Consider the following 26,024-nt stretch of genomic DNA (forward strand, 5'->3'; position numbering starts at 1 on the left):
TTTTATTTTACATAGCTTGAAATATTTTATTTATTTAATTTATTTTTTACCTTTTTCAGTACAGCAGTAATCTGCAGAAGATCGATCCGGATCATTTAATTGCTCTTGTGACTGAGGTTATTCCAATGAATTCCTGCCTGGTGTTTTGCCCAACCAAAAAGAATTGTGAAAATGTGGCGGAAATGATCTGCAGATACCTCAAAAAGTATACTTGTTTAACTTTGTGATTTTTTGATGTGGTTCTTAAAGCTTGTGCAGTATGATCCAAACTGATTGGCAAATACATTCCTGTCGGATTGTACTGTGTTCCATATTGTTCATAAGTGATTTCAGAAGAATATACAAGAAATGTTTATCTAAGATCAGGTAGATAATTTTAAGTGAATGAATTATTCCAAATAGAAGCTGAACTGCTTAAATTGGTTACATTACATTTGTGTATAAGTTTGTAGTTGTATATTTATAATTGTCCGCAAAGGTTTGCTCAAACCTACTCTTACAGTTTACAAGAATTTCCAAATATAAAGGCATTGTATGACATACAAATATGTAACTGCAATTCATAATTACTATTTTATTAGACTTTTTGCCAACTTAAAATAATGAACCTTGGACTATATGATATGCACAAACATTTGGGTACCTTGTTGGTAAGTGACAACATTTTCGGTTGCAAGCTTTTCTATTCTCAAAAGTGGTGTCCGTGTCAAATCTTCAGAGTGTCACTAATACAGTGGTGTGAAAAACTATTTGCCCCCTTCCTGATTTCTTATTCTTTTGCATGTTTGTCACACAAAATGTTTCTGATCATCAAACACATTTAACCATTAGTCAAATATAACACAAGTAAACACAAAATGCAGTTTTTAAATGATGGTTTTTATTATTTAGGGAGAAAAAATCCAAACCTACATGGCCCTGTGTGAAAAAGTAATTGCCCCCTGAACCTAATAATTGGTTGGGCCACCCTTAGGAGCAATAACTGCAATCAAGCGTTTGCGATAACTTGCAATGAGTCTTTTACAGCGCTCTGGAGGAATTTTGGCCCACTCATCTTTGCAGAATTGTTGCAATTCAGCTTTATTTGAGGGTTTTCTAGCATGAACCGCCTTTTTAAGGTCATGCCATAGCATCTCAATTGGATTCAGGTCAGTACTTTGACTAAGCCACTCCAAAGTCTTCATTTTGTTTTTCTTCAGCCATTCAGAGGTGGATTTGCTGGTGTGTTTTGGGTCATTGTCCTGTTGCAGCACCCAAGATCGCTTCAGCTTGAGTTGACGAACAGATGGCCAGACATTCTCCTTCAGGATTTTTTGGTAGACAGTAGAATTCATGGTTCCATCTATCACAGCAAGCCTTCCAGGTCCTGAAGCAGCAAAACAACCCCAGACCATCACACTACCACCACCATATTTTACTGTTGGTATGATGTTCTTTTTCTGAAATGCTGTGTTCCTTTTACGCCAGATGTAACGGGACATTTGCCTTCCAAAAAGTTCAACTTTTCTCTCATCAGTCCACAAGGTATTTTTCCAGAAGTCTTGGCAATCATTGAGATGTTTCTTAGCAAAATTGAGACGAGCCCTAATGTTCTTTTTGCTTAACAGTGGTTTGCGTCTTGGAAATCTGCCATGCAGGCCGTTTTGCCCAGTCTCTTTCTTATGGTGGAGTCGTGAACACTGACCTTAATTGAGGCAAGTGAGGCCTGCAGTTCTTTAGACGTTGTCCTGGGGTCTTTTGTGACTTCTCGCATGAGTCGTCTCTGCAATTTTGGTCGGCCGGCCACTCCTGGGAAGGTTCACCACTGTTCCATGTTTTTGCCATTTGTGGATAATGGCTCTCACTGTGGTTTGCTGGAGTCCCAAAGCTTTAGAAATGGCTTTATAACCTTTACCAGACTGATAGATCTCAATTACTTCTGTTCTCATTTGTTCCTGAATTTCTTTGGATCTTGGCATGATGTCTAGCTTTTGAGGTGCTTTTGGTCTACTTCTCTGTGTCAGGCAGCTCCTATTTAAGTGATTTCTTGATTGAAACAGGTGTGGCAGTAATCAGGCCTGGGGGTGGCTACGAAATTGAACTCAGGTGTGATACACCACAGTTAGGTGATTTTTTTAACAAGGGGGCAATTACTTTTTCACACAGGGCCATGTAGGTTTGGATTTTTCTCTCCCTAAATAATAAAAACCATCATTTAAAAACTGCATTTTGTGTTTCCTTGTGTTATATTTGACTAATGGTTAAATGTGTTTGATGATCAGAAACATTTTGTGTGACAAACATGCAAAGGAATAAGAAATCAGGAAGGGGGCAAATAGTTTTTCACACCACTGTATTTAGTTCAGTGGTCTAGGGTGCCTATTGTAAAATATTAACATCCTTTACTATAAGTATTCTAAGGTATATTTGGATCCTGCCTTTGAAACATCTTACTGGGTTCAGTTTCTTTATGACTCTGTATTGTAATAGCTTACTTTATTAATATATAATTGAATACATTCATCTACCCCATTCCTCAGTATTTCCTGTAGCACAGGTTGCTCCAAAAACTCAAATCATTAAAAAAAAAATACTTCCTTTCTCCAGATCCAGCATCCAGGGTACAAATCCTAGGCTTGATCTTTTTTTGCCAAAGTCTTCTCCCAGTACCCCGGTTTTTCTCCCACATTCCCAATGACATACATTTTAGATTAATTGAGGGCTATAAATTGGGAGCAGTGAAACTGAGTGTGGGACGTGTACATAGATATGAATTGGCATACTTTCTGGAGTAGTTTGCATGCTCACTATGACCTTATTAGAGTTATAGGGGCTTGACAAAATGTATATACAGTACATTGCTTTGCAACCTCCACCACCATAACCTATCATCTGTGTCGTCAAAAATTTTGATCTCCAGTTTTCAATGGATCTTGACGTTTTACGGTTCCCTGATACTGAAACATCGATATCTCGATGATGTGTTGTAACAGATTCTTGAGGATAGCCTGGAGCTAAAAAAACTAGACAGAAAATTACCAAACTCAAAACTTGAGCCTGTTATGATCTGACAATGTGCTGATTACTTTTTGAGCCAAATCGTACAAGAGAAAGAGGCAGTCCAGAGCAGGGGTCGCCAACTCCTCTCCTGGAGGACCACCGTTGCTGCAGGTTTTCATTCTAACCCTTTTTTTTTTTAATGAGTGGCCTGTTTGTGCTACTAATTAACTTCTTGTGAATTTGTTTTAATTGAATTGCTTTTTTAAGATTTGTTCCCCTGAATTTCTTCATTGTTCTTCTGAATTGCTTCATTTCTTTCCTTAAATGGCACCCAAACAGAAATGAAATGTAAGGCGAGTGAGCAAACAGAAGACCAACTAAGTCAGGGCCTCAAACTCCAACCAATTTCACTCCACCCAGCTGCTTAATGAGGTGCCGAGTCTTGTCATTAATTAAACTTGTTCTTTAATTCCATGACTTGTTGCTGCTCTCATTATCCAATAGCAGACATTTCTGAAATTGTTGATTTTCTCTTTTTTAAAGGCACTGTTAAAATGTTTTGTGGACCTGAGCAGATCAGCATTCCTGAGACCTTCATCTTTCTTTAATTTCAGATATTGTATGATGGACACCAGTTGTTTTGGTTCATTTTGTATCTCATTATTGTTTGGCTGCTAATTAAGGAAAAAGAAACAATTAAGGGGTCTGAGTCTTCAAGAGCAAGTCAATTAAATTTAGTTCAAAAGAAGTTAATTAGCAACAAAAACAGGTCACTCGTTAAGAAAAGGTTTAGAATGAAAACCTGCAGCCACGGTGGTCCTCCAGGACCGGAGTTGGTGACCCCTGCTCTAGAAGAGCCCTCAAATACTGTAATTCTGCAATTAATTATGAATTCTTCTCATCAGTTGCTATCGTAATGACCTCTATTATGATCAAAAAGATCAGCATCAGATCGGTAAATAATTAATAATTAAATGTTGTAGAATAGTTTGGGTAACTTGGCTCCGAGGGCGCAAAGCCTACTGAGATACACATCTGAATTTTTTTTCTAATAGTCTCCATACCAGTCAATCAGGGTTGTAGTAGCTGTTAAAACTGCAAAGTGAAAACATGTTCTTAGTATTATCGTTAATTGCTACTTGTGCCATTGTTTGATATTGGATATTTATTTCCTGTTCATTTACTAAATGTTATAGACCGATAGTCTTTTTAAAAAATTGATTAGTATCTGAACAATCAGCTCTTTTTAACAACATAGTTTAATCAGAGCAGATGTGATTTGAAGTGTTGTTTTGATAGACTTAACTAATTGGTAATAATAATAGTAAAAAAAAAATTCATGTCTTTCTAACATTAATTTCTTTTCTTCTTAGAGATTTTGTAATGCACAAAAAGAATGAAAAGACACGTCTCTTAGATGAAATTAAGAGCACTGGAAACGGCAGTATCTGTTCAACTCTGAAGAGGATCATTCCGTATGGGTTAGCATATCACCACAGCGGTCTTACTAATGATGAAAGGAAGCTGATTGAAGAAGCATATGCAAGTGGGGTGCTTTGTCTCCTGACCTGTACGTCTACTTTAGCTGCTGGAGTAAACCTTCCTGCACGGAGGTCAGTCAATAATGAAACGTTTCTGTTATTTTTTGCCTTTTAATGTAGGTTTTTTTTCTGATAAGCTCAAACATCCATATTATGAAATATCTCAAGTTAGCTGGATTGGCAACTCTAAATTGGGCCTACTGTGTGTTTGTGTGTGTGTGAGCGTATTCACCCTGCAGTGGACTGGCGCTTTGTTCAGGGATTGTTCCAGCCTTGCTCCCAGTGCTTTCTGGGATAAGCTCCAGCTTCTCTGTGTCCCTGATCAGGATTAAGTGGGCTTAGAAAATGGTATGGTATTATGTAATATCTATCACAACTGTTTATCAACAGATGTTTGTTTATGTCATTCTGTAGCTAACTATATACAGTGCTTGAAAAAAAAATAATAAAAAAAATAAAAGACAATTCAAAAGTAATAAGTCTGAAATGTTATATGGTATACAGTGGATCCAGAAAGCATTCAGACCCTTTGACTTTCAATAATCCATAATGACAAAGTGAAGTCATGTTTTTAGAAGGGTTTACAAATTTATTAAAAATCCAAAACTGAAATCTCTCATTTATGCAAGTATGCAGACCCTTCACTGTGACACTTTAAATCTAAGGTTCCCAACGGGGGCGATACCGCCCACCGGTGGGCGCTGTAGAAATCTAAAGAGGCATTTTTGGTCCAAGACATATTAAGGGTTAGGGTTAGGCACCGCCCCCTTGAGCAATACTTGCAAGAACGCGTTGAAAAGTTTGATTAATGCTAAAAATTATCGAATGCATATTTCAACCAATCATTCTAAATGTTCATTAAGAAAGACCCGTCCGTATTAAATAGTAGGTATTGGTACATTATATTTACAAGTTTGCACAAGTAATACATTCTCAGATCATGCAAGTCCTTACAAGATTAATGCACTTGTAAAGGAGCGAATGTCTGCATGCTTTGACAGATTCATTGAACATTACTATAAATATGTGAGAAGTTTTTTTATCAATACCAGATTGTTTCGGAATTCCTTAAGAGCAAGTGTAAACCTAAAATTACAGTGCAGTACCTACAGATAACATTCAAAGGAAAACCTACTTGGCTTGGCTACACGCCAGTCACTTCATGTCTCTGCCACTCTTGTATGTGGATTTCACTTTGACCAAACATCCATCCATCCATTATCCATCCTGCTATATGCTAATGACAGGGTCACGGGGCCCTGTTGGAGCCAATCTCAACCAACACAGGGCGCAGGACACACACACTAGGGACAATTTAGGATCGCCATTGCACCTAACCTGCATGTCTTTGGACTGTGGGAGTAAACCGGTGCACCCAGAGAAAACCAACGCAGACACGGGGAGGACATGCAAACTCCATGCAGGGAGGACCTGGGAAGCGAACCCAGGTCTCCTAACTATGAGGCAGCAGTGCTAGCCACTGCGCCACCGTGCCACCCTTTCACCAAACAACATATCTTTTAATTCTCGCAGATATGCCTCTTCATTGGGAAGAAGCACTACTTTTTCCTGATGGCAACACGAATTAGACGATCTACAAGTCTCCCATCATCATATTTAGCCGAAAGAGGATTTAGCATGGTCAACAATCTATTAACAAAGAAAAGAAAGATTGTCAATAGTAGGATGCGGCAATTTAAGATTGCTGATGATAAAAATGGCACCAAACATCTAAAAATTAGTGTCATGACACCAAGCTCAGCCCTCTCACTAATAATATTATATTCATTTTTTTTTAATAATATATATTTTTTTAATCATACTTTTAGCAATACACTAATATTGTTAATATCTTCTAATACAATAATTTTTAAAATCTGTCCTTGTTTTTCAATATATAGTATAATATAGTTCACCCAAGGGGGGCACTATCGAAACTCTTTTTGAAAAAGGCGGCTCTGACCCAAAAAAGACTGGGATCCTATGCTGTAAATTGTGTTCATATCCATCCCGTTTGCTTTACTTCTCCTTGAGATGTTTCTGGAGTCCACCTGTGGCAAACGGAATTGCTTGAACGTGATTTAGAAAGGCAAACGTGTCCCTGTGTATATGAGGTCCAACAGTTCACAGCCATAAAGTCCAAGGAACTCTCTGTAGACGTCTGTGATCAGATTGTGGTGAGGCATTGATCAGGGTAAGGGGCACTCCCTAAAGTTGGCTAATCTTCTGTGTGGTTTCAACTAAACACTCAATTATCAGCTTCATGGAAACAAGCAAAGGAAATGCTGTAGACCAGTGGTGAGCAACGTCGGTCCTAGACGGCCGCATTGGCTGCAGGTTTTTGTTCTAGCCAAGTCTCTTAATGAGAAGCCAGTTGTTGCAGATAAAGCACTCATTGCTGAAGTGCCATTTTTCTGCTTCATTTTAGTTGTTTCTCCTGTTATGATTTCAAACCCTTAATTTGCCTTTTTTAGCCTTTAACAGCTGCAGTCCCTGTTTTTAGAGGCAACTTATTAGCAAAAAGATGCAAATGACACAGGAACCAGCAGTTCTCCGTCCAGTCTGTTTCAGTTTACACCTGCTTGTGTTCATCTTGAACTATTTGTTTTAATAAAATACTGAAAAGGAAACTGAAGAGAAAAAAGTGAAGGACTGAAAATTATTCATTTGTTGTAGGCTTCCAGGGCGGCATGGTGGTGCAGTGATAGCGCTGTTGCCTGTTAGGAAACCTGGGTTCACTTCCTGGGTCCTCCCTGCGTGGAGTTTGCATGTTCTCCCCGTGTCTGCGTGGGTTTCCTCCCACAGTCCAAAGACATGCCAGTTAGGTGAATTGGCGATCCTAAATTGTCCCAAATGTCTGCTTGGTGTGTGGGTGTGTTTGGACTGGCGCCCTGCCCGGGTTTTGTTCCAGCCTTGCACCCTGTGCTGGCTGGGATTGGCTCCAGCAGACCCCCATGACCCTGTGTTAGGATATAACGGGTTGGACAACGACTGACTTCCAATCAGTTGGATGATATTTTAGAAAGGAAAAAAATCAATGACATTGCAGACCACTAAGAAGACATACAAAAATGAAATAAAGTCTGTTATTGGCAAGGATTGGTTTCTAATTAAGCAACTGGATTAGAACAAAAATTTGTAGCCCCTGCGGCCCTCTAGGACCAATGTTTTCACTCCTGCTCTAGACCGTAGGTTCTTAAACTATGGGTTGTTGCCGGTTGCCGCCTTTTGGGTTATGACTCACCTTTGTATCCAGAAGCAAAGTGTCACATACGGTTTGCAAACAGTTTCACGATGGGTCTCCACGGGCAGTTTAAGAAGTTGACAAAGATCTGCTATGACGGTGTGTGGCGATTCTCCAAGGGGGACTCCTCCAGTGACTGTCTCCAGCTTTTTTCCAAGTGGAGAAAAAACTGAGAGTCGTCATGGGCTGGATCTCGAAGACACTAAGAAGGGTTGCAAGAAAAAAATAGTTTAAGAAACATTGCTCTAAACTATAAGAAGTGAACTGCTTACATTTAATTACTTAAAGTAATATTGCACTGATGCTTTGTGTTTGTCAGGGTTATTCTGCGTTCGCCTTATGTTGCCAAAGACTTCCTGAAAAGAAGTCAGTATAAGCAGATGATAGGAAGAGCAGGTCGAGCAGGTATCGATACCTCTGGGGAGAGCATTCTTATTTTACAAGCAAAGGACAAGTTGCTGGTAAGTGATTAATTTTTTTTGTTATGTTCACCAGGCCAAATCGTCATATTGTGCTGATTAGATTCAGTTTTTCTACTACAAGTGTTGTTTGTACTTTTTTTTTAATTTTATGTATTTACATGAATAAACATACATGATATGTAGTGATTGGACTAGCACTATAAAAAAATTGATGACTTGTAATTATTTTTGCCTTGACCACAATTTTTGTGTATTTGTTTAACATTCCGCTATTCAGTTATGAACGCAACAAACACACCGTGCTGCTGTTTTGTGAAATGTGTGCTTTTATTAAGTACGCATTTAAGAAAATAAAAGCTGTAAAAATACAACCTATTAAAATGAAACATAAAATGTATCCAAAAATAGCATAACTTAAATCTGTGCCATGTTATGTAAGAGGAAACCTTTGAAAGCTCTAACAATCCTGTTTACCTGAGATAAATAAGTATGAAACACTGCCGTTTTCTGAATATGCAATGTTCTGGCATGGATGAATTAGATGTTAGAAGTAAAAGGATGTTTGTCGTATGTGAATGGCCTTTTTTGTTATACACTTGTTTTTCAAAAGAGAGGAACACATACATTTTATGTTTGTTGTAGTGCTGGGCGGTATGACCAAAATTCTATATCACGGTATTTTTCAAAATTATGCCAGTTTCACGGTATTCAACGTTATTTTTTTCCCATGAATGAGTGGATGTTAAGCACATTTTCCACTTCAATTACTGCCGTAGACTGGCTAAGAATAACCTATTCCACTGTCATGAGAATTGTACTTTGTACATTTTTAATGTACAAAATACTCAAGTATTAATACAGGTTTGCATGGCCCCGTAAGGGGATAGTTTTCAAGGGGGTGGCATTAATCACATTGCATGACAGTTGCAGTCAAAATCTAGAACCTTTTTATTGAACAAATTTTGCAAACAACTTAAACTATAATTTTGACAACATATTTTCCACCATCCAAAGGGGCATTTAGACTTAGTAAAATATCCAGAGGTGCTTGTCAAAAGTTGTATTGCTCCGAACATGTCTTAGAAAAGGAATAAATAGTAAATATTTTTTTGAAAACCAACATTTTCTGTTAATGTTAACAATCTCTGTCCACTGACACTTTAGCTGTATGGATTGTAATGGCGTTGGTTATCTCGATCCACTGCTTCCTTTTTTTGTCATAGGCAGTACCTCTAGCAAACACGTCTATAAGTGACGTCTGACTCGAGTGTCCTCCAGCTTTTTCAGTTTTACCTGAGGACGTGGATGGTGCCAATCTTAGTTCCATTCATTCATGGCATTTCAAAGAATGTTTACGGCTAAGGTGGTGCAGCAAATTGCTTGTGTTGACAACTTTAGCTTGACAGCACTTGCAGTAAATAGTTGTTTAGTCCACATCCGACCTTTTAAAACCAAAGTATCTCCAGACAACAACAGACACGACTCCATTTTCCGGCAAAAGTTGTTCTGTGTCATCTTGTTCAACTTTATTGTCTGCTGCAGCTTCAGTTTTTGAATGTTCTCTGTCCATTTTCACCGCTCAATGCCTCCACTAACGCATGTACTCCGTTGCATGCCTGTTTAGCGGTGTAGCAGTGAAAAAGGTCCCTCCTTAAACAGTTTTCCGCTGCGCCATGTTCCGAACGTTGTTTAGGCTATTTAAACTGGTGTTGCAGTATAAGAAAAATCCATATCATAACAAAAATAAAAAACAGTTTTCGGTATGAACCAGTATACCTCCCAGCACTAGTTTGTTGGCCCAAAATCAGCATAACCTAACTGAACATAATGGAGATGTATACATTAATTGAAGACCAGACTGTCATCCATATTTTACATGACTTCTAATTCTCCTGTGACTATTCCTGCATAAGCCACAGGAATGCAATATACTGCATATTGTACGTGGAAAGCATTGTAACAGGTACAAAATGTTAACTACAGATTTCTGGACAAGGTTTGACCAGTTTCCTAGAAATCTCTATTTGTTTTTATGCCTATGTGTGTCTCTGACTGTGAGTTGCCAGTCATAATACCTCAGAAATGAATCCTTCGACCTGAATGCTGCTTATAGATATTACTAGCAAAATATCTGCGGTTCGCAGCGGAGAAGAAGTGTGTTAAAGAAGTTATAAAAAAGAAAGGGAAACATTTTAAAAATAACGTAACATTTGCTTTCTATTCGTTTGCATAAGCACAGTCCTTCACCAGCAATTATTTAATGTTAGCTCAGACCCGGCACTTAAAAGTTTCTGTTGCACTTTTGCTGAGTTTGTGCCAAACACTAGTCTATTCCTGACCATCTCATTTTCATTTGCATAAGCACAGTCCTTCACCAGCAATTGTAACTCCGTTACAAAGTGACCCAAAGTCTCGTTTATATCTCGTGTCTTCTCATTAAACTTGTATCTTGCGAATATCGTATTCGTCGTAGGCATGACAAACGCCAGCGGCAGCGTGTCTATAAACTTAATTTAAACTTACGGTTTACACCGTGCTTTGTTTCCGCAGTAGCTGCACTTATGAATATGCTTGTATGCGTCACTCGCTTCATATTCTTTTGCTGCCTTCTCACTTGTGTAATCGCGTTTTTGTTCAGCTCTCTTTGGAGCTCTTCCTTGTTCTCTACGAACTGCGGTCACAGTCAGTTCACGTGAGCGCTCTCTTGTGTGATCTTGCGATGTCCACAGCTTTATTTAATGTTAGCTAAGACCCGGCACTTAAAAGTTTCTCGCTACAGCAATTTTAACTCCGTTACAAAGTGATCCAAAGTCTCGTTTATACCTCGTGTCTTCTCGTTACACTTGTATCTCGCGAATATCGTATTCGTCGTAGGCATGACAAACGCCAGCAGCAGCGTGTCTATAAACTTAATTTAAACTTACGGTTTACACCGTGCTTTGTTTCCGCAGTAGCTGCACTTATGAATATGCTTGTATGCGTCACTCGCTTCATATTCTTTTGCTGCCTTCTCAATTGTGTAATGCGTTTTTTGTTCAGCTCTCTTTGGAGCTCTTCCTTGTTCTCTACGAACTGCGTTCACAGTCAGTTCACGTGAGCCGCTCTCTTGTGTGATCTTGCGATGTCCACAGCTTTATTTAATGTTAGCTAAGACCTGGCACTTAAAAGTTTCTCGCTACAGCAATTTTAACTCCGTTACAAAGTGATCCAAAGTCTCGTTTATACCTCGTGTCTTCTCGTTACACTTGTATCTCGCGAATATCGTATTCGTCGTAGGCATGACAAACGCCAGCAGCAGCGTGTCTATAAACTTAATTTAAACTTACGGCTTACACCGTGCTTTGTTTCCGCAGTAGCAGCACTTATGAATATGCTTGTATGCGTCACTCGCTTCATATTCTTTTGCTGCTTTCTCAATTGTGTAATGCATTTTTTGTTCAGCGCTCTTTGGAGCTCTCCCTTGTTCTCTATGTACTGCGGTCACAGTCAGTTCACGTGAGCCGCCCTCTTGTGTGATCTTGCGATGTCCACGGCTTTATTTAATGTTAGCTAAGACCCGGCACTTAAAAGTTTCTCTCGCACTTTCGCTGAGTTTGTGCCAAACACTAGACCATCTCATTTTCGTTTGCATAAGCACAGTCCTTCACTCGCGAATATTTACCTTATATGGGCAAAATAAGTGCGGTTCGCAGCGGAGAAAAAGTGTGTTAAAGAAATTATAAAAAAGAAAGGGAAACATTTTAAAAATAACGTAACATTTGCTTTCTATTCGTTTGCATAAGCACAGTCCTTCACCAGCAATTATTTAATGTTAGCTCAGACCCGGCACTTAAAAGTTTCTGTCGCACTTTTGCTGAGTTTGTGCCAAACACTATTCTATCCCTGACCATCTCATTTGCATTTGCATAAGCACAGTCCTTCACCAGCAATTGTAACTCCGTTACAAAGTGACCCAAAGTCTCGTTTATACCTCGTTTCTTCTCGTTAAACTTGTATCTCTCGAATATTGTATTCGTCGTAGGCATGACAAACACCAGCGGCAGCGTGTCTATGAACTTAATTTAAACTTACGGTTTACACCGTGCTTTGTTTCCGCAGTAGCTGCACTTATGAATATACTTGTATGCGTCACTCGCTTCATATTCTTTTGCTGCCTTCTCAATTGTGTAATGCATTTTTTGTTCAGCGCTCTTTGGAGCTCTTCCTTGTTCTCTGTGTACTGCGTTCACAGTCAGTTCATGTGAGCCGCTCTCTTGTGTGATCTTGCGATGTCCACAGCTTTATTTAATGTTAGCTAAGACCCGGCACTTAAAAGTTTCTCTCGCACTTTCGCTGAGTTTGTGCCAAACACTAGACCATCTCATCTTCGTTTGCATAAGCACAGTCCTTCATTCGCGAATATTTACCTTATATGGGCAGGCACTCAATTACGTGGGAGGCGTGATGATGCGGGACGCAACTCCTCCTCACACGGCGACCGAGCTACAGGCTATGGCCATATATATGGTCGAAAGTAGGTTCCAGTTATGACTGTTACGCGTAGAATCTAGAAATGAAACCTACCTAAGTAAGCTGTAAGGAATGAGCCTGTAAAATTTCAGCCTTCCACCTACACCGGAAGTTGGAGAATTAGTGATGAGTGAGTGAGTCAGTGAGGACTTTGCCTTTTATTAGTATAGATTAGAAGTTTACTGTATGAGTTTTGCTAAACAATTTTAGCAGGAGAGATTTTGGTCAGGGACCAGAAGAAGAAACATAAGTCAAATGCCAAGCCATGTTCAAAAACCGGAAAAGGAGACCGATCTGTCATCAAACCAGGAATGAAACCCCAAATCCGTAGTGGCTACATCAAAGTAAAGACCAGTTAATGTGACAGGGTCAAAAATTTTAGCTTTGAATTTTCAATAAATGCATATGTTTAAGGGAACACGAATTGACTACTTTTAGAGTGATGTATGTCTATGGGTGGAGATGCGAGTCTGTGGACACAATTAGTCAAACAAGGATCACTTGATCCAAATTTAATGTGCCACAGTTAATAGCAGTGTAAAATGTGAGAAGTCTATTGATTTTGGGCAAAATCACTCCTGCAGATTTCGATCTACAGATATACAGTAAGTAGACTGCAGGTATAAATAAAGGGAAGTTAAAGTGACAGGGTCAAAATTTTGATTAAATGCACATGTTCAGGGGTCTCCGAACAGGATTTGACTACTTTTTGGAGTTCTGTATGTCTGTGAGTAAAGAAGTAAGTCTGTGGATACAATAACTCCAAACAGAATCCCTCAACTTGCCACAGCAATGTAAAGTGCTATAAGTCAACTGATTTTGAGCCAAATCACGGTATTAGATTTTATACTACAGAAATTAGTTTTGTGTATATAAATAATAATATAACTAATATAAATAATATTTTTGTGTTTTTTGCACAAATTTTGGGCCCAGTGTTGCACAATTGAGAAGAAAGAGTATAAGTGTTCACAACATGTCAACATTTCATTCCAATGTTAGCAGTGTGGGCGGCACAGTGGGTAGCACAGCTGCCTCACAGGAGACCCAGATTCGCTTCCCAGGTCCTCCCTGCGTGGAGTTTGCATGTTCTCCCCGTGTCTGCGTGGGTTTCCTCCCACAGTCCAAAGACATGCAGGTTAGGTGCACTGGTGATTCTAAATTGTCCCTAGTGTGTGCTTGGTGTGTGTGTGTCTGTGTGTCCTGTGGTGGGCTGGCGCCCTGCCCGGGGTTTGTTTCCTGCCTTGCACCCTGTGTTGGCTGGGATTGGCTCCAGCAGACCACCGTGACCCTGCAGTTAGGATATAGCGGGTTGGTTAACAGATGGATGGATGTTTGCAGTGTTTTGTTGCTAAAACCTCCAGCTTTATATAGGGAAAGTCATATGCTACAAACCTCACATTTGTTTTTATTTTATCTTTACTCTTTTTATAATAGTGTAAAAAATAAATTAAAAATAATAATAGTAATAATAATAAATAATAATAATAATAATAATAATAATATTATAATAATAATAATAATAATAAATTCAATAGAGGCAATACTTTTTGAGTCAGCAAGCAGCCTGGTACATTGACATCTGAATTTCTGTGGAACAGAGTATAATGTCCTTTTTCAAAGCAAAACAGATTAGCTACTGTATGTGCACTCCCAACAGCCTCTCCATCAAACCACAAATTCTCCTTCTGTTAAAGAAAGTTTGCTTTAGTTTTAAACTTTTTATAATAAAGTAGACAGTCTGAGGCTTTGTCATCACCACTACTTCCACTTTCTCTCATGATTCTACTTAGAAGGGCTTCAGCACAGGCTGTTCATGACCTCTTAGAATGGTCTTTGATGTCATTATCAGAATAAGTATGTGTTATTACCAAGTGACAATCATGGTATGGGCTCCATCGGTATTTAAAAGCAGAAGTAACATGTTTATTCAAACATCTATCTCTGTACTGTATACCCATTTTTAACACATTTATCCATTATAGACATGGGGGACACTGAGTAAAAGCAGGCAGCCAGCCCACCACATTGCAAAGTCATCTATACATATGTGAATGTACTATTTCTCTACTGCTGCTACAGTGGAAGAATAATTTTAGGTTAGTATCTTAAAGAAATAGCATAAAGGGTTAATACATGTCAGAAACCTTTTCAGGCATATCAGGAAACTAGATAAAGGTCAAGTGAACAACAGAGACAAAAATGTACTAAAGGATGACTAAGAGATCAGGTGACCTGTGTTCAACAAGACTTGACAGTTGTTATATACACAGAAATTTCAAGGTTGGTTGCTCAATCCAAAGAGTTTAAGAAGAACCAAAATGTATCAAAATAGACTTTTATTTTATATAGATCATTTGGGTGTAAACCAATGAACCAACCAGAGTAAATTTGTGTATCGATTGACACTGTTTTGTAAATTTAGTTGTTAATAAAATAGGCCTACACCTTTAATATTTGACCATTCTGATCCTGCTGTAGAAGAATGCTCCCTGTTCAAGCATTAGCTGAAGAGTAAGAAATGATGCAGATGGACAACCTTTTCTCCTGCCTGAGTACTGATTTGTCCTGTTAGAGGATAAGTTTCTTTCTTTAATTAAGATGTTGATTTCTACCTCACTACATGGACAGTTAGCCCAGAACTGGCATCTTTGGGAAGTGTGAAGAATACCAGTGTGCCTAAAATAAAAATACATGCATACATGGGGAGAATGTGGAAACTATGCACAAGCAGTGACCCTGTCCAAGATATGAACTAATGACTCTAACTATATCAGGGTTTCTTAAACTTTTTAAAATTACAACCCAATATCCATCCATCTATCCATTATCCAACCCGCTATATCCTAACTACAGGGTCATGCGGGTCTGCTGGAGTCAATCCCAGCCAACGCAGGGCGCAAGGCAGGGAACCAACCCCAGGCAGGGCACGAGCCCACCTCAGGGCGCGCACACACACACACCAAGTACATACTAGGGACAATTTAGGATCGCCAATGCACCTAACCTGCATGTCTTTGGACTGTGGGAGGAAACCCACGCAGACACGGGGAGAACATGCAGACTCCACGCAGGAAGGACCCGGGAAGCAAACCCAGGTCTCTTTATTGTGATGCAGCATCACTACCACTGCGCCACCGTGCCTCCTACGACCCAGTATTTCCCTTCTTAATGTCTTTAAGGCCTATTCCTTATCAATCGTCAGAATGGAGGGACGCAGTTCCCCTTTTAGAAATACATGGATGATTGTCATGCTGTTCCCCAATGACCAATCGCTTAGAGCAGTGGGTGACCTCTCCTTTATAGTATCGCCATCAATCGTCAGAGTGGGTAGGTAGTGTTCCCTCATAGAGAATCATTGCTGATTGTTAGAGCGCTGATTGGATTGAGGAAGATCACCAGAGCAATGTCGATTGCTTAATCAACCCACGCCAACCCACTTCACAAACAATACGAGACCCATTCACATTAAGTACAACAGTGACTCAGGACCCATAGTTTAAGAAACTCTCCTCTAGAGTTGCCATGTGGCAGCATTAAGCATTGTGCCAGTGTGCCATACAAGTCATTATCAAATGTGTGTATGTATTTTTGACATTCTGTTATGTTTTAATTCCATATAGGCTAAGGAATTAGTGAGCAGACCTCTGGAAAACTGCTGCAGCAATCTCCTGTCTGACAATGGAAAAGGTCTACCTAGTCTTGTCTTGTCTCTCATTGGACTTAAGGTAAATGTATGTTTTGAAATATATATACTTAAGATGATGATGTCTTTTGGTTCCTCTTATTTATAGGGTAATACAGTCAATACTGTCCTGAGTACAAAGCACAGTGAAATTCATACTTGCATGTGCTAACCAACATTCAACAAATCCCGACTGTCTGTGCCATAATTACTTGTTGTTACTAATCTTAATATACAGTTGCAGGCTGCTTTAGTAAGTACATCAGTTTGACTGCTTGTTAATGCAAATATCTAATCAGCCAATCACATGGCAGCAAATCAGGCAAGCGAATTTAGGCCTGTTGAAATTTTCAAGACAACCTGCTGAAGTTCAAACTGAGCATCAGAATGGATAAGAAAGGTGACTGAAGTGACTCTGAACATGGCCTGGTTGTTGGTGCCAGATGGGCTGGTCTGAGTATTTCAGAAACTGTTGATCTACTGGGATTTTTATGCAAAATTATCTCTAGGATTTACATATGATGGTCCGAAAAAAGGAAAATATCCAGTGAGCGACAGTTATCTGAGCAAAAATGCCTTGTTGATGCCAGAGGTCAGAGGAGAATGGCCAGTATAGTTCAAGCTGATAGAAACTCAAATAAGCCTAATGTTACAACTGAGATATGCAGAAGAGCATCTCTGAATGCGCAACATGTTGAGCCTTGAAGCAGATGGGCTACAGCAGCAGGAGACCCCACTGGATGCCACTCCTGTCAGCTAAGAAGACGCAACTGAGGGTACAATTCACACAGGCTCAGCAAAATTGGATGATAGAAGATTGGAAAAACGTTGCCTGGTCTGGACGAGTCTCAAGTTCTGTTGTAAAATTGCAATGGTTGGGTCAGAATTTGGCGACAAGAACATGAAAGCATGGATTCATCCTGCCTTGTATCAACGGTTTAGGCTGGTGCTGTAATGGTGTCTGTGATATTTTCTTGACACACTTTGGTCCCCTTAGTACCAATTGAGCAATGTTTAAATGCCACAGCCTACCTGAGTATTGTTGCTGACATGACCATCCCTTTAGGACCGCCATCTTTTGATGGCTCCTTCCAGCAGGATAACACTCCATGTCACAAAGCTCACATCATCTCAAACTGTTTTTTTGAACATGACGATGAGTTCACTGGACTCCAATGGGCTCCACAGTCAGCAGATCTCGATCCAATAGAGCACCTTTGGGATGTGGTGGAATGGTAGATTTGCATCATGGATGCACATCCGTCAAATCTGTAGCAACTGCATGATGCTGTCATGTCAATATGGACCAAACTCCCTAAGGAATATTTCCAGCACCTTGAATCCATGCCACAAAGAACGGCAGTTCTGAAGGTAAAATTATATATATCGAGCACATCTGTCTCACCAAAAACTCTCCAAAATGTTTCCAGGGCACGATCCAATCTACGAACGCTGCAATCAAGTCCCAGTCTCATTGGGTCACATGTTTTGGTCCTTCACCAAACTAACATCATTCTGGACCAACATTTTTAATTACCTTTCAGACAGCCTTGGTTTCACAATCCCTCCTAACCCATTAACAGATGCGTTTGGTGTTCTTCCAGATGGGTTTAAAGTGGAGAAAGACAAACAAACTGTGATTGCATTCACTACACTTTTGGCACGCCGATTTATTTTGCTAAACTGGAAGAATCCTAACCCTCCTCTTTTAAGTCAGTGGGAAACCAATGTTTTATACTATCTGAAATTGGAAAAAATCAATTACTCAGTTAGAGGATCTGTACAGATTTTTTTTCAAAACATGGCAGGATCTAATCAGTAATATTTTAGAATAAGCTCTTAAAGCACAGAGGAAGAAATTATTCCTGCAATTCTTTTTCTTCTCCATTCATCTCTACTGGCTTATCAAACTAATCAATTTAGGTATGTTTACAAGCCTTAAGTTTTACTCCGTTGGCCATGCTGTCTCTCTCAGGGGTGGGGGTCGACTTGTTCTCAATCCTGATTGATTTGTATGGAATGATTACAGTAAAATTAATTTAAAAAAAAAATGAAGGCAAGAGGGTGTCCAACCTGCTACTAGCAAGGTGTACCTAATAAAGTGGCTGACAAGTGTATTTTGTTGTGCATTTTGTGCTAAATGCTACAGAAAGTCAGTTTCTTTTGTAAATGGCTACAATCAACTATCCTTGTATTTGATTATAGAGAAAGTACAGTGGGTACGGAAAGTATTCAGACCCCCTTCAATTTTTCACTCTTTGTTATATTGCAGCAGCTGTCAGTGGCAGTGAAGAATAATGGTAATTGTTCCTCAGATAAAAGGGATCATTACAAGCAGGCCCTCCTCTTGGAGAACTGTTGCCATGACTCAAACTCCTAAAAGTCTACAATGGGTGTGGAAAGTATTCAGACCCCCTTCAATTTTTCACTCTTTTGTTGTATTGCAGCCATTTGCTAAAATCATTTAAATTAATTTTTCCCTCATTAATGTACACACAGCACCCCATATTGACAGACAAAAAAAAAGAATTTTTGAAATTGTTGCAGATTTATTAAAAAAGAAAAACTGAAATATCACATGGTCCTAAGTATTCAGACCCTTTGCTCAGTATTTAGTAGAAGCACCCTTTGAGCTAATACAGCCATGAGTCTTCTTAGGAAAGAGGCAACAAGTTTTTCACACCTGGATTTGGGGATCCTCTGCCATTCCTCCTTGCAGATCCTCTCCAGTTCTGTCAGGTTGGATGGTAAACGTTGGTGGACAGCCATTTTTAGGTCTCTCCAGAGATGCTCAATTGGGTTTAAGTCAGGGCTCTGGCTGGGCCATTCAAGAACAGTCACAGAGTTGTTGTGAAGCCACTCCTTCGTTATTTTAGCTGTGTGCTTAGGGTCATTGTCTTGTTGGAAGGTAAACCTTCGGGCCAGTCTGAGGTCCTTAGCACTCTGGAGAAGGTTTTTGTCCAGGATATCCCTGTACTTGGCCGCATTCATCTTTCCCTCGATTGCAACCAGTCGTCCTGTCCCTGCAGCTGAAAAACACCCCCACAGCATGATGCTGCCACCGCCATGCTTCACTGTGGGGACTGTATTGGACAAGTGATGAGCAGTGCCTGGTTGTGTCCACACACTGAGGAGAGGCAAGACACATGACAGCCCGCATGGAGTTTGCTGAAAGACATCTGAAGGACTCTGATATGGTGAGAAATAAGATTCTCTGGTCTGATGAGACCAAGATAGAACTTTTTGGCCTTAATTCTAAGCGGTATGTGTGGAGACAACCAGCTGGTGAATCTAGAGGTAGACTGTGGATACTCCTTACTCACCGAATGTCATAACGATGGAGAAGTCTTGCTGTCAGCTTTGATTAACATCACCTTCCTGAAGACATGTGTTCACTTGGTCATTATGGGCTATTGAGTGTAGAATGATGGGCAAAAATTGCAAAATTTATCCATTTAAAATTAAATCTACAACACAGAAAAGTGTGCAGAAGGGGTCGGAATACTTTCTGTGTCCATAGTACAATGCTGAAATATTATCTTGCATGCCAATGCTGTTTTATTCTGTGCATATTTTGGTATTATCTGGGAATAATACAGTTGTAGTTTCCACTTACTGTTTCAGATAACACAAACACCAAGAGAAATTCTTGAGTTTGTAACGTGTACTTTGTTCAGCGTTCAACAAAAGCACATTTCAAGTGAGAAGAGTCTGTCGGACATCGTGAATGAATGCCTGGAATTCCTAACTAAGAAAGGCCTCATTAAGTGCTCAGACGTGAATCAGGAAAATGAAGCTGTTGAAGTCACCCAGTTGGGTCGGGCAACTTTTAAAGGTGACATGCAAGTAAAATGTTTTAGTAGAAACTTTAGTAGTAGATGTGGCTAATTGCTTCCTGTACTGTTACACATAAAAATGCTGGTTTGTGTGTTAGCATACCCTGTGATGGTTTGGTGACGGGTCAATTGCTCTGGAAGATGCTGGGGTACATTCTAAATCCCAACTGTTTCCAAACCTGTAATGGCTGAAAAAACTGATCCAGGAAAATGATGAATTATTTCCTATCTGTTGTGCAATGATGAATTATTTTTCAATTCAGTTCAATTCTTTATTGTCATGTGTACAAGTATAAGTTCCATGTAAAATGAAATGCTTGCTTGCAAGTGGCCCCGTAGACAGTGAACATAGACAAAAAAAAACACACACACAATAAACAAATGAATATAAATAAGTAAATAAATAAATCCAGAATCCTAGGAATAAATAGAGATAGTGGCAGAAGTGTATGTGCAGGTAGCAGTGGAGGTGACACAAGGTTACTGATTGTTCATGAGTCTGATTGCAGTTGGGTAGAAACTGTTTCTGAACCTGGAAGTGCGCATCCGAATGGACTTTAGGAATGAATTTCCTATCTGTAGTAGAAGCAATGGAGTATGAAAGAGAGAGTACTTTAAAATGTTGTAACAAATACGTAAATGATTCTTATAGATTTAAACTGGGTTATAAATCAGGTGTGCCTATGTCATTTACACAGTCATTGTGAAACATCAGTATGATATGGCGCTGTCATCAGTGAAGCTACTGTTATGCTCACCCCAACAATCAGAGCTTTATCAGAGTCATCAAGCAACAGAAGGCAAAATAATTAGCAACTGGGTCAGCCCAGCTTTTTATTTATGACATTGAGCATGGGTCAAAACTCCATATTATCTCAAAGATCAAACCTTGGTACACCTGCTTTCAGCCTCCTTTTATCTCTCTCACTTTCTCAAAATTTGAATTTTTAAGTTCAGGTCTCAATTCCACTTTAAGGATAAGTTTGGTGTTTTTCAAGTCAAAGTTATTTCTTCACAAACATGCTATATATATATATGCATTTGCCACGTAAAGTTGTGTTCTCTGAATTTAAAAAAAATACCATGCCCCCTCTGACACTTTATAGTGGAGGGTATGGGGCACAATTTTTCAAGCAAAGACACTTTTAAGTGTTGATTTGTATTTCTGATTCATGTTTGTGACAACAAATAGGATTTGTAAATAATCATCCATCCATCCATTATCCAACCCTGCCAGCCCACCACAGGGCGCTCACACACACCCACCCACACACCAAGCACACACACTAGGGACAATTTAGAATCGCCAATGCACCTAACCTGCATGTCTTTGAACTGTGGGAGGAAACCCATGCAGACATGGGGAGAACATGCAAACTCCACGCAGGGAGGACCCTGGAAGCGAACCCGGGTCCCCTAACTGCGAGGCAGAAGTGCTGTCAATAATCATCCATCCATCCATCCATTTTCTAACCCGCTGAATCCGAATACAGGGTCACGGGGGTCTGCTGGAGCCAATCCCAGCCAACACAGGGCACAAGGAACCAATCCTGGGCAGGGTGCCAACCCACCGCAGGACACACACAAACACACCAAGCACACACTAGGGCCACACTGCATGTCTTTGGATTGTGGGAGGAAACCGGAGTGCCCGGAGGAAACCCACGCAGACACGGGGAGAACATGCAAACTCCACGCAGGGAGGACCCGGGAAGCGAACCCGGGTCTCCTAACTGCGAGGCAGCAGCGCTACCACTGCGCCACCGTGCCGCCCTACTGTCAATAATCATTTTATCGTAAATTCCTGGTACTAATTTTGTCATGCTAAGGATACATTTTCTATTTGCTTGTGAGAATTCTCATGTAAATACGGAAATAAATCAAAACAAAGGCAACCACATGGCATGAAAAATTTACTGTGATTTGGTCCTTTGGGAGGAAACCACACCTGGAGGGAGTGAAAGGTTGTTGCTCAGGAAGACTAAGGGCCAGACGTGTACACTTGTGGACGCTGCTGCTACGCCAGCAGTGTACTGACTATAGTTGTGAGCAAACGTCATGTCAATCTGGAGGATTCCATCTGGTGACTGTGTGAGAAATCCTCACGGTGAGAAAACAATCTCTGCTTTCACAGTGTTGAATGATGTTGAAAATAAAACATTTCTTTCTATAGCACGTTTTCATGCAAATGATGTAGCTTGAAGTGCTTTATAAAATGAACAAAATATATATATATATATATATATATATATATATATATATATATATATATATATATATATATACTGTATATACTCAGCAAAAAAAGAAACGTCCTCTGACTTTCAACTGTTTTTACTTTCAGTAAACTTAATGTGTAAATATTTGTATGAACACTAAAAGAAATAAACTAAAAATGTTTCACAATGTGTCCCTGAATGAAGGGAGGCTCAAAATCAAAAGTACCAGTCAGTATGTGGTGTGGCCACCAGCTGCTTGAAGTACTGCAGTGCATCTCCTCCTCATGGACTGGACCAGATTTGTCAGTTCTTGCTGTGAGATGTTACCCCACTCTTCCACCAAGGCACCTGCAAGTTCCTGGACATTTCTGGGGGGAATGGCCCTAGCCCTCACCCTGCGATCCAACAGGTCCCAGACGTGCTCAATTCCTTCGACGATAAACACAAATCCGTCCATCACCCCTGGTGAGACAAAACCGTGACTCATCAGTGAAGAGCACTTTTTGCCACTCCTGTCTGGTCCAGCGAAGGTGGGTTTGTGCCCAGGCGGCGTTGTTGCTGGTGATGTCTGGTAAGGACCTGCCTTACAACAGGCCTACAAGCCCTCAGTCCAGCCTCTCTCAGCCTATTGCGGACAGTCTGAGCACTGATGGAGGGATTGTGTGTTCCTGGTGTGACTCGGGCAGTTGTTGTGGCCATCCTGTACCTGTCACGCAGGTGTGATATTCGGATGTACCGATCCTGTGCAGGTGTTGTTACACATGGTCTTCCACTGCGAGGATGATCAGCTGTCCTTCCTGTCTCCCTGTAGCGCTGTCTTAGGCGTCTCACAGTGCGGACATGGCAATTTATTGCCCTAGCCACATCAGCAGTCCTCATGCCTCCCTGCAGCATGCCTAATGCACGTTCACGCAGATGAGCAGGGACCCTGGGCATCTTTCACAGTCGGTAGACAAGTCTCTTTAGTGTCCAGCGTTTTTAGAACTGTGACCTTAAATGCCTACTTTCTGTAAGCTGTTAAGGTCTTAACGACCATTCCACAGGTGCATGTTAATTCATTGATTATGGTTAATTGAACATGCATGGAAAACATTGTTTAAACCCTTTACAATGAAGATCTGGAAAGTTATTTGGATTTTTAAAACATTATTGTTGAAATACACAGTCCTGAAAAAGGGACGTTTCTTTTTTTGCTGAGTATATATATAAATAAAATTAGGCAGTACTAATTAACAAAGAAAAAAGTAAGGTCCGATGGCCAGGGGGGACAGAAAACAAAAAAAAAAAAAAAACTCCAGGGGGCTAGAGAAAAAAAAAATCTGCAGGGGTTCCAAGGCCATGAGACCACCCAGCCCCCCACTAGGCATTCTACCTAGCATAATAAAATCTTTGCATTCTGATACTGTTGCAAAGGTGCCAAAAAAGATGGCAGCAACGACACAGAAGATGGTATGTGAGACCTTTAAATGTATCGCATCATTACGATGGGAAATATGTGACGCTTGTATTGCCTATGTGAGAAATGGATGAAGAAAAGCACCACAAATTTTTTAGGGTGTCAGGATTTACGTTTGATGATTTGCTTCATCGCTTCGTACCATTTATCAAACATTGAAGCACGCACATTGATCCTATTAGGGCTTCATTGCGGCTTGCTGTCATACTGCGTTATCTTGCAATGGCTGAATCCCCGCTTCTTTTCTTGGACATTTTCTGCTTTGCACAGATGTATCTGTCTCAAATTTTTTTTTTGTTCAAAAATGACATGTAAAAACTATTTTGCAATGTGTATGTGAAATCACAAGATACAGATCAATACTTGACAGCTGTCTGGGTTAAAAAATGGACGTATTTGGTACGTTTTGAACCTTTTCCTCTGTGCCTTGTAGACTAGAATGTAAAGCACCATGGTATACACCTGACTGTCTTCCTTCTAGCAAAGCAAATAACATTTGTTTACGTACATGTGTGAGTGAGATTCGTCCCTTGTGATGGACTACACTGTCCTGGCCTGTTTTCAGCTTTTTGTCCAATCCTGGTGAGATAGTTATATTCTTGAAACTCAGAAATGAATTGAGAAGGTTCTAGAACCTACCAACTAAACTGAGTCCTTTGAGGTCCACAGTGTCTGCACAGTCCTCGAAGGCACCTGAGTGTTGTACCACATGTGAATTTTCTAACTTGTATTTTGGTAATAAGGCTTAGAAGCCAATGAATTGTCCCTAAGTGGGCAAAAGTGTCTCCCAAGGAAGAGATTCTAAGTAATGTGATAATCGGTGACGGAACATAGAATAATCGGGAAGTATATTTCTCAAAACATTATCATTGAAACACAAAAAACAAGGATACAGTCTCTCAGGACAGATAATACAGCCAATCAAGCCTAAGCAACACTTTATAACTTCCCAAAATTCTGCCTTTCAGCTTTCCCAGAATGCACTGCAATTCTCTTCAGCTTTACGTGACTTTCAGACTTCAACGTTTTACCTGAAATCTGAAAGTTGAAAAGGTTAACGCATCTCCTTTACAAATCACAATTTACAAATAGTATTCGTTATATGTTCACTCTGATTCCCTTAATCTAATGTTATATTTTGTCTGAAGATCTAAAGCCATTCTTTGTGACAAGTATACAAAAATAGAGGATATTAGGAAGAGGGAAAATATGTTTTCACCACTCTGGATATCAGTAGAAAATGCCTGCAGATGTGTGCATACACTTGTAGAAAACCATTATAAACACACTCCATAACCACACCCAATCCCTAGCTATTTTTGTTTATAGTTCTGGAATTCCATGCTAGAGCCCATCCCGTTTTCCTGGCACATATAAACCTTAAACATGATGTTTAATAAATAAAACCAGCTGCTTTCTCTGTAGTTTAAATAGCGTAACCATAACAACTATCACAGCAAATAGTTGTTTTAAAAACTGTTTTTGGACTTGTCGCCAAATAGATTTCTGTCAAAGTCTCAGACATTATTCTTATTGTATATTTAGAACATTAGAACAATCTGGATGAGAACAGACCATTAAGCCCAACACAGCTTGCCAGTCCTATCCACTTAATTCTTCTAAAGTAACATCAAGTCGAGGTTTGAAAGTCCCTAAAAGTCCTACTGTTTACCACACTTAGTCCATGAAGAAAGATGTGAAATTTACCCTTAAACAAGTTTCCAATACAGCCATTTTCATTCTTGAATTTGTTTTAAAGTCACAGTCTTGATCCACTGGACTAATTCCCTTCATAATTATTAACTTTAGTCAGGTCTCCTCTTCATCGTCTTTTGCTTAAACTGCAAAGGCTCAGCTCTTTAAATATTTCCTCATAATTCATCCCCTGTAGCCCTCAAATCATCTTAGTCGCTCTGCTCTGGACATTTTCCAGCACTGCTATGTCCTGTTTGTAGCCTGCAAACCAATGGCGCTTTTCCACCGCATAGTACGGCACGACACGGTTCAGTTCAGCTCACTTTTGGGGGGTTTTCCACTGGGAACAGTACCTGGTACCTGGTCCTTTTTTTAGTACTACCTCAGCCGAGGTTCCAAGCACGCCAAACCGCTACCAAATCGTGACGTGTAAACTCT

The 26,024-nt window shown here is 39.9% G+C and overlaps 1 protein-coding gene across 1 annotated transcript in view; it reads left to right on the forward strand.

Annotated features, from left to right (window-relative positions):
- Positions 1-26,024, forward strand: part of helq (helicase, POLQ like) — a 78,904-nt gene that overhangs the window by 27,607 nt on the left and 25,273 nt on the right. The window contains exons 8-12 of the mRNA XM_039759688.1: positions 60-205; positions 4,353-4,592; positions 8,084-8,225; positions 16,319-16,423; positions 20,005-20,215. Coding sequence (XP_039615622.1) covers positions 60-205; positions 4,353-4,592; positions 8,084-8,225; positions 16,319-16,423; positions 20,005-20,215 — 844 coding nt within the window. The remainder of the gene's footprint in view (positions 1-59; positions 206-4,352; positions 4,593-8,083; positions 8,226-16,318; positions 16,424-20,004; positions 20,216-26,024) is intronic.

The sequence above is a fragment of the Polypterus senegalus genome, chromosome 7, assembly GCF_016835505.1.
Source record: "Polypterus senegalus isolate Bchr_013 chromosome 7, ASM1683550v1, whole genome shotgun sequence".
Lineage (NCBI taxonomy): Eukaryota > Metazoa > Chordata > Cladistia > Polypteriformes > Polypteridae > Polypterus > Polypterus senegalus.